The sequence below is a fragment of the Oncorhynchus kisutch genome, unplaced genomic scaffold (genome assembly GCF_002021735.2).
Source record: "Oncorhynchus kisutch isolate 150728-3 unplaced genomic scaffold, Okis_V2 Okis02a-Okis13b_hom, whole genome shotgun sequence".
Taxonomy (NCBI): Eukaryota; Metazoa; Chordata; class Actinopteri; order Salmoniformes; family Salmonidae; genus Oncorhynchus; species Oncorhynchus kisutch.
In genome coordinates this window covers 13,698,050-13,707,947 of record NW_022261979.1, presented here as the reverse complement: position 1 = coordinate 13,707,947, position 9,898 = coordinate 13,698,050, and the positions used below count along the sequence as shown (strand labels likewise).

The 9,898-nt window shown below is 44.6% G+C and overlaps 1 protein-coding gene across 2 annotated transcripts; it reads right to left on the bottom strand.

Moving 5' to 3' along the window:
• Window positions 1-5,971: 5,971 nt before the first annotated feature.
• On the bottom strand, window positions 5,972-9,212 carry LOC116352701 (ovarian cancer G-protein coupled receptor 1-like). Of its 2 annotated transcripts, none has more exons than XM_031812262.1 (3): window positions 9,157-9,212; window positions 8,126-8,179; window positions 5,972-7,683 (listed from the first exon to the last, which is right to left on the bottom strand). In XM_031812262.1, exon 3 carries the CDS (start codon window positions 7,590-7,592, stop codon window positions 6,735-6,737), a length of 858 nt encoding a protein of 285 aa, XP_031668122.1. In that variant the 5' UTR covers window positions 7,593-7,683; window positions 8,126-8,179; window positions 9,157-9,212; the 3' UTR covers window positions 5,972-6,734. The 2 variants fall into 2 exon arrangements, with proteins under 2 accessions (XP_031668122.1, XP_031668123.1); XM_031812263.1 differs by lacking the exon at window positions 9,157-9,212 and adding an exon at window positions 9,128-9,145.
• Between the last annotated feature and the right edge of the window lie 686 nt (window positions 9,213-9,898).

Sequence of the window (9,898 nt, the reverse complement as noted above, 5' to 3'; positions counted from 1 at the left end):
CCATACTAAAACAAACAGACTGCCCCCCCCAACTCACACCCTGACCATACTAAAACAAACAGACTGCCCCCCCCCCAACTCACGCCCTGACCATACTAAATAAAGACAAAACATAGACTGCCCCCCCCAACTCACGCCCTGACCATACTAAAACAAACAGACTGCCCCCCCCAACTCACACCCTGACCATACTAAAACAAACAGACTGCCCCCCCCCCAACTCACGCCCTGACCATACTAAAACAAACAGACTGCCCCCCCCAACTCACACCCTGACCATACTAAAACAAACAGACTGCCCCCCCCCAACTCACACCCTGACCATACTAAAACAAACAGACTGCCCCCCCCCCGACTCACACCCTGACCATACTAAAACACACAGACTGCCCCCCCCAACTCACACCCTGACCATACTAAAACAAACAGACTGCCCCCCCCCAACTCACACCCTGACCATACTAAAACAAACAGACTGCCCCCCCCCCGACTCACACCCTGACCATACTAAAACACACAGACTGCCCCCCCCAACTCACACCCTGACCATACTAAAACAAACAGACTGCCCCCCCCCAACTCACACCCTGACCATACTAAAACAAACAGACTGCCCCCCCCGACTCACACCCTGACCATACTAAAACAAACAGACTGCCCCCCCCAACTCACACCCTGACCATACTAAAACAAACAGACTGCCCCCCCAACTCACACCCTGACCATACTAAAACAAACAGACTGCCCCCCCAACTCACGCCCTGACCAACACTAAATAAAGACAAAACACAGACTGCCCCCCCCAACTCACACCCTGACCATACTAAAACAAACAGACTGCCCCCCCCAACTCACACCCTGACCATACTAAATAAAGACAAAACATAGACTGCCCCCCCCAACTCACGCCCTGACCATACTAAAACAAACAGACTGCCCCCCCCAACTCACACCCTGACCATACTAAATAAAGACGAAACAAAGGAAAATAAAGGCCAGAACGTGACGACTGCCTGCTGAACCCTTTGAGTCCTTCAGGTAAACCCATCTCTATTGATCAGACTGAGTCCTTCAGGTAAACCCATCTCTATTGATCAGACTGAGTCCTTCAGGTAAACCCGTCTCTATTGATCAGACTGAGTCCTTCAGGTAAACCCGTCTCTATTGATCAGACTGAGTCCTTCAGGTAAACCCATCTCTATTGATCAGACTGAGTCCTTCAGGTAAACCCATCTCTATTGATCAGACTGAGTCCTTCAGGTAAACCCATCTCTATTGATCAGACTGAGTCCTTCAGGTAAACCCATCTCTTGATCAGACTGAGTCCTTCAGGTAAACCCATCTCTTGATCAGACTGAGTCCTTCAGGTAAACCCATCTCTATTGATCAGACTGAGTCCTTCAGGTAAACCCATCTCTTGATCAGACTGAGTCCTTCAGGTAAACCCATCTCTATTGATCAGACTGAGTCCTTCAGGTAAACCTGTCTCTATTGATCAGACTGAGTCCTTCAGGTAAACCCGTCTCTATTGATCAGACTGAGTCCTTCAGGTAAACCCGTCTCTATTGATCAGACTGAGTCCTTCAGGTAAACCCGTCTCTATTGATCAGACTGAGTCCTTCAGGTAAACCCGTCTCTATTGATCAGACTGAGTCCTTCAGGTAAACCCGTCTCTATTGATCAGACTGAGTCCTTCAGGTAAACCAATCTCTATTGATCAGACTGAGTCCTTCAGGTAAACCCATCTCTATTGATCAGACTGAGTCCTTCAGGTAAACCCATCTCTATTGATCAGACTGAGTCCTTCAGGTAAACCCATCTCTATTGATCAGACTGAGTCCTTCAGGTAAACCCATCTCTATTGATCAGACTGAGTCCTTCAGGTAAACCCATCTCTTGATCAGACTGAGTCCTTCAGGTAAACCCATCTCTTGATCAGACTGAGTCCTTCAGGTAAACCCATCTCTATTGATCAGACTGAGTCCTTCAGGTAAACCCATCTCTTGATCAGACTGAGTCCTTCAGGTAAACCCGTCTCTATTGATCAGACTGAGTCCTTCAGGTAAACCCGTCTCTATTGATCAGACTGAGTCCTTCAGGTAAACCCGTCTCTATTGATCAGACTGAGTCCTTCAGGTAAACCCATCTCTATTGATCAGACTGAGTCCTTCAGGTAAACCCGTCTCTATTGATCAGACTGAGTCCTTCAGGTAAACCCGTCTCTATTGATCAGACTGAGTCCTTCAGGTAAACCCGTCTCTATTGATCAGACTGAGTCCTTCAGGCAAACCAATCTCTATTGATCAGACTGAGTCCTTCAGGTAAACCCATCTCTATTGATCAGACTGAGTCCTTCAGGTAAACCCATCTCTATTGATCAGACTGAGTCCTTCAGGTAAACCCATCTCTATTGATCAGACTGAGTCCTTCAGGTAAACCCATCTCTATTGATCAGACTGAGTCCTTCAGGTAAACCCATCTCTATTGATCAGACTGAGTCCTTCAGGTAAACCCGTCTCTATTGATCAGACTGAGTCCTTCAGGTAAACCCATCTCTATTGATCAGACTGAGTCCTTCAGGTAAACCCATCTCTATTGATCAGACTGAGTCCTTCAGGTAAACCCATCTCTATTGATCAGACTGAGTCCTTCAGGTAAACCCGTCTCTATTGATCAGACTGAGTCCTTCAGGTAAACCCGTCTCTATTGATCAGACTTCTGTTATATATAGTTCATCTACAAGACCCTGCTAGGTAAAGTCCCCCCTTATCTCAGCTCGCTGGTCACCATAGCATCTCCCACCTGTAGCACACGCTCCAGCAGGTATATCTCTCTAGTCACCCCCAAAACCAATTCTTTCTTTGGCCGCCTCTCCTTCCAGTTCTCTGCTGCCAATGACTGGAACGAACTACAAAAATCTCTGAAACTGGAAACACTTATCTCCCTCACTAGCTTTAAGCACCAACTGTCAGAGCAGCTCACAGATTACTGCACCTGTACATAGCCCACCTATAATTTAGCCCAAACAACTACCTCTTTCCCAACTGTATTTAATTTTTATTTATTTATTTATTTTGCTCCTTTGCACCCCATTATTTTTTTATTTCTACTTTGCACATTCTTCCATTGCAAAACTACCATTCCAGTATTTTACTTGCTATATTGTATTTACTTTGCCATCTTGGCCTTTTTTGCCTTTACCTCCCTTCTCACCTCATTTGCTCACATTGTATATAGACTTGTTTATACTGCATTATTGACTGTATGTTTGTTTTTACTCCATGTGTAACTCTGTGTCGTTTTATCTGTCGAACTGCTTTGCTTTATCTTGGCCAGGTCGCAATTGTAAATGAGAACTTGTTCTCAACTTGCCTACCTGGTTAAATAAAGGTAAAATAAAAATAAAAATTAAAAAAAATAGTTATTACAACTATTCGCACATAATAAGCAATTTACACTGTACCATTTCTAATGCCAGAGAAAATCATTTGTTTTCACTTAGGCTCTCTTTCAGGATGTTAGGTGTTCGTGTGTAGGCATCTTGATCTCCCTGTTCCTGTGCGTTCTCCTGATCTCCCTGTTCCTGTGCGTTCTCCTGATCTCCCTGTTCCTGTGCGTTCTCCTGATCTCCCTGTTCCTGTGCGTTCTCCTGATCTCCCTGTTCCTGTGCGTTCTCCTGATCTCCCTGTTCCTGTGCGTTCTCCTGATCTCCCTGTTCCTGTGCGTTCTCCTGATCTCCCTGTTCCTGTGCGTTCTCCTGATCTCCCTGTTCCTGTGCGTTCTCCTGATCTCCTGTTCCTGTGCGTTCTCCTGATCTCCCTGTTCATGTGCGTTCTCCTGATCTCCCTGTTCCTGTGCGTTCTCCTGATCTCCCTGTTCCTGTGCGTTCTCCTGATCTCCCTGTTCCTGTGCGTTCTCCTGATCTCCCTGTTCCTGTGCGTTCTCCTGATCTCCCTGTTCCTGTGCGTTCTCCTGATCTCCCTGTTCCTGTGCGTTCTCCTGATCTCCCTGTTCCTGTGCGTTCTCCTGATCTCCCTGTTCCTGTGCGTTCTCCTGATCTCCCTGTTCCTGTGCGTTCTCCTGATCTCCCTGTTCCTGTGCGTTCTCCTGATCTCCCTGTTCCTGTGCGTTCTCCTGATCTCCCTGTTCCTGTGCGTTCTCCTGATCTCCCTGTTCCTGTGCGTTCTCCTGATCTCCCTGTTCCTGTGCGTTCTCCTGATCTTCCTGTTCCTGTGCGTTCTCCTGGAACCTGTTGAGGGGTCTCTCACGCAGCCCTGTCAGCCCATCAACCACACTGTGTCTCTGGAGAAGGAAGGCTGCCCCAACGTGCCTAGTCATTCAAACCCCTATCTGCCCTGGCCAATGCGTCACCAAGGTACAATGAACACAGTGGGTTAGTATCATCTGAATGTGCTACACAGTGGGTTAGTATCATCTGAATGTGCTCTACAGTGGGTTAGTATCATCTGAATGTGCTACACAGTGGTTTAGTATCATCTGAATGTGCTACACAGTGGGTTAGTATCATCTGAATGTGCTACACAGTGGGTTAGTATCATCTGAATGTGCTACACAGTGGGTTAGTATCATCTGAATGTGCTACACAGTGGGTTAGTATCATCTGAATGTGCTACACAGTGGGTTAGTATCATCTGAATGTGCTACACAGTGGTTTAGTATCATCTGAATGTGCTCTACAGTGGGTTAGTGGGTTAGTACCATCTGAATGTGCTACACAGTGGGTTAGTGGGTTAGTACCATCTGAATGTGCTACACAGTGGGTTAGTATCATCTGAATGTGCTACACAGTGGGTTAGTATCATCTGAATGTGCTACACAGTGGGTTAGTATCATCTGAATGTGCTCTACAGTGGTTTAGTATCATCTGAATGTGCTACACAGTGGTTTAGTATCATCTGAATGTGCTACACAGTGGTTTAGTATCATCTGAATGTGCTCTACAGTGGGTTAGTGGGTTAGTACCATCTGAATGTGCTACACAGTGGGTTAGTGGGTTAGTACCATCTGAATGTGCTACACAGTGGGTTAGTACCATCTGAATGTGCTACACAGTGGGTTAGTGGGTTAGTACCATCTGAATGTGCTACACAGTGGGTTAGTGGGTTAGTATCATCTGAATGTGCTATACAGTGGTTTAGTATCATCTGAATGTGCTACACAGTGGGTTAGTGGGTTAGTATTGTCTGAATGTGCTCTACAGTGGTTTATTACCATCTGAATGTGCTCTACAGTGGGTTAGTATCATCTGAATGTGCTCTACAGTGGGTTAGTGGGTTAGTATCATCTGAATGTGCTATACAGTGGGTTAGTATTGTCTTATTTAGAAGACCACAACTTCCTTAAATTGTCACCCGTGTTCTTCATAATTGCGTATCAAACACTAGAAACAACCCTAATGCATGAAAACATTGATCACCATTTCCCTCCTGTGGATTACCAGGAGCCGGTTTTCCACCGTGTACCTGCATGTGTGCACCTACCGGGACGTTCCCTATGAAACGATCCGCCTACCTGACTGTCCCCCCTGGGTGGACCCTTGTGTCACCTACCCTGTGGCTCTGAGCTGTGACTGCAGCCTCTGTAACATGACTGTACCATAGAGAGCCTGCAGCCAGACTTCTGACTGTACCATCGAGAGCCTGCAGCCAGACTTCTGACTTCTGACTGCCTGCCGATGTAATGACATGTTATATTACACCCTCCTATGTAATGACATGTTATATTACACCCTCCTATGTAATGACATGTAGGCCCAATGTACGGTGAACTCAAACTGAACTCAAATTTCATTAGGTACTACAGACATGGGCTTGTAGGTTGTATTGTGAATGTACTTGTAGTCATATTGGGATCTGAATAAACTGGCTCTAACTCTGACCACTTTCAGTGTCCTCTTTTTTTAAAGAGACTCCGGGGAGAGAATGGGAACAAAAGAGGAGAAAGAGCGATCTCAAATATCCACATGATCAGTTTATTGAAGGAAAGAAGTCCATATTTTTCTGAAAAGCTGCAATACAACCCAACACAGACAGTGCAATGCAGAATAGGGCTGTGTACAATACAGTATGTCATGTATTGTATATAAAAAAGCAAGGCATGTACTCTTCACATTTTAACGACAACAATAAAACAATACATTTTTTTAACCCCTTTTTTTCCTCCCCAATTTCGTCCAATTGCGATCTTGTCTCATTCCCTCCCCCGAGCCCGTTGGGGAGTTGCAGCAAAGGTTGAGTCATGCATCCTCCGAAACATGACCAGCCAAACCGCACTCCTTAACACCCGCATGCTTAACCTGGAAGCCAGCTGCACCAATGTGTCGGAGGAAACACCGTCCACTGGCAACCAAAGTCAGCCTGCAGGCGCCCGGGCCGCCACAAGGAGTCGCTAGAGCGCGATGAGCCAAGTAAATCCCCCCCCTGGCCAAACCCTCCCCTAATGCTGGGAAAATTGTGTGCCGCAACTTGGGACTCCCGGTCGCGGCCGGTTATGGCACAGCCTGGAATCAAACCCGGGTCTGTAGTGACGGCGAAAGCACTGCGATACAGTGCCTTAGACCACTGCGCCACTCGGGAGGCCCGTAAAGGTATAATTTTAACAAAGAAAAGAACACACTGTTAAAGCTTCGTTTCGATCCGATAATTTGAACAAGGAGTTGATAGGAGTTATACATAGTGAATCATACAGAGACAGTCCATTACCCTGCATCTGTCCTACCTGGAGCCTTCTACTACACTATCAGTCATGGTCATAGTGTTGGTGACCTGACTCTGCTCCTCGTCACCCATGAGCTTGCCGAAGCAGGGGAAGGCCAGAGTGTCCTTAGCTCCCTTTCTCATGAACACATAGAGTAGGGGATCCACAAGGGGGCTGAATCTCTCAAAGAGTGTCCCAATCTCTACATTTTCTCGGCCTGTTACCCCTGATATCAGATATTGTATGATGAGGGGTAGGAACAGGACTGTGTAATTGCCCAGCACAAGGGCCAGGGTACCAATAATCCGTCTCTGTTCGACAGCTGGCACAGAGATGGAGACGGACAGAGCTTTCAACGTGCCCACGAGGAAGAATACGAGCAATGGAAAGGGTATGAGGAGGTTAACTGCAAACAGAATAAATGTAATCCTGAGAGTCGGTGTGAGGTGCAACATGCAGATTTGGATGAAAGGGATAACCCAGATAATGGAGGAGATTATGAGCGAGTATTTGATGTTACGGCGAAAACGGTACCAGAGAGGAAATGCAATCACAAGATATCTCTCCAGAGCAACACATACCATGAAACTAATGCTTGCACTAATACCAAAGAAATCTATCAAAATTACAATAGTTTTCCAGGTACCAGACAGGTTGAACGGCCTCATGCAGATCTGAATGAGATCTGCAATAAGAAGGTTGATAACATAGACTGGAGCGATGTGATCAGCTCTGATCAGGAAGTACATGGCATAAATGGACAGACAGATCAGAGGAAAACCAATGGTGAATGTTGTCCACTGTACGACGGTTTCAATGATGATCCAAGTGGATGGGATGTCGTCCGTAACATTGTAGAGGTTTTCTCCAGCCATCCTTGATGGTGCTTGTTGTTGCAGGAACTAGTGAATGGCAGGGTTCTTCAGATTCCAAGTTCAAGGTCCTTAATATTTTCCTGTTGTGCGCCTTACACCCAGATAAAAAAAGTGAAATAGCTGGTGTTTTACTCTATAACATCTAAGATCCCAGTCATGATTCTTTAAAACAGGTCTCGTTTTGACCTCAATTATGCATCTTTACTCTAAATCTAAAAGCATTTCCTGTCTAAAGAAACAGGATGCTCAATATAGTTCTACGTTCTGTGTATTTTTAGTAAAACTGAACATGTAATACCAAATAGACCTGTCAAAGTACAATGCCTATAGACAGTTACATTCTTACCTTAAAACATCTCTTTTTATGCAATTAACTAATCAATTGAGCCATTACTACGTGTTTTAATGAATATCATATAATAGAAAAAACTAAGAAAAACAAAGTCATCACTGTGTATTTCAGTGTCTAACGCGTGAAGCACAAGAACAGTTCCAATAGCCGTTTAGCAACCATGTGGAATCTACAGTCTTACCTGGTGGTTCAATTAGATTAACTGGCGTTCGTCTTGTAGCGCCTATCAAATCAACTAATTATCAGGAAGTGGAAATGCAAGTTAGAAACATGCCATTTTTTCTTACAGCACAGATACAGATACAGCACAGATACTCTCAGATACTCACAGATACTCATAGATACTCACAGATACTCACAGATACTCATAGATACTCATAGATACTCATAGATACTCACAGATACTCACAGATACTCATAGATACTCACAGATACAGCACAGATACTCTCAGATACTCACAGATACTCATAGATACTCACAGATACTCTCAGATACTCACAGATACTCATAGATACTCACAGATACTCATAGATACTCACAGATACAGCACAGATACTCATAGATACTCATAGATACTCATAGATACTCTCAGATACTCACAGATACTCATAGATACTCATAGATACTCATAGATACTCATATATACTCATAGATACTCACAGTTACTCACAGATACAGCACATATACTCACAGATACTCACAGATACTCATAGATACTCACAGATACTCATAGATACTCACAGATACAGCACAGATACTCTCAGATACTCATAGATACTCATAGATACTCATAGATACTCACAGATACTCATAGATACTCATAGATACTCATAGATACTCAGTTACTCACAGATACAGCACATATACTCACAGATACTCACAGATACTCATAGATACTCACAGATACAGCACAGATACTCACAGATACAGCACAGATACTCACAGATACAGCACTGATACTCACAGATACAGCACAGATACTCACAGATACAGCACAGATACTCACAGATACAGCACAGATACTCACAGATACAGCACAGATACTCACAGATACTCACAGATACAGCACAGATACTCACAGATACTCACAGATACAGCACAGATACTCACAGATACAGCACAGATACTCACAGATACTCACAGATACAGCACAGATACTCACAGATACTCACAGATACTCACAGATACTCACGGTGCACACAGATACTCACAGATACTCACGGTGCACACCCAGTGACAATGCAGCATGTTCGTCTGAGCCTTAAATACTGTGAGAGAGGAAGTCCAGCACTCCAGGATGTCAAAAGTCATTGCACAATTTGTGTTACTGTAGCATTTGTCAGTCTTCGATAGCTGATTGGTCAGGGAGATCACATGACATTACTACCAGTGGTTAAAAGATCCCGGACCTAATCCATTCCACACTAAGTTTCTACTGCCATGTATTTCAGAGTGACAACAGGAATATGACATCTGATCCCGGACCTAATCCATTCCACACTAAGTTTCTACTTCGATTCGACCTCTGACCTGTAACATAATACACTTCATGCACACATCTTATAATACGCATTAGAGGTCGCTTTCAGCTTCCTGTGTAAACCGGACGTGCCTTAAAATGATGTCATAGGTGCTGTTTCCAAGGGTTAAAAAGGTCAGATCGTTTCAAAACTTCATATGTGTGATTAGGCAACCCCCATGAACTGTAAGTCAGTCATTTCTCCCAACAGATGTCAAAGAAAAGCTCTCTCACACACACACACAGCAAGGATGGAGTGACAAAGAGCGGTGTTTAAAGACACACAGAGCCTGCAATGGCATTTCCATATTCTCGTTTTAAACAAGATATTTTGTCACGAAAAGATGCTCGACTATGCATATAATTGACAGCTTTGGATAGAAAACACTTTGACGCAAAGATATTGTCTGTGAGTGCAACAGAACTGATGTTAC

Excerpts from the sequence above, each read along its gene's own strand:
- LOC116352701 (XM_031812262.1), bottom strand. The coding sequence starts at position 7,592 with ATGGCTGGAGAAAACCTCTACAATGTTACGGACGACATCCCATCCACT.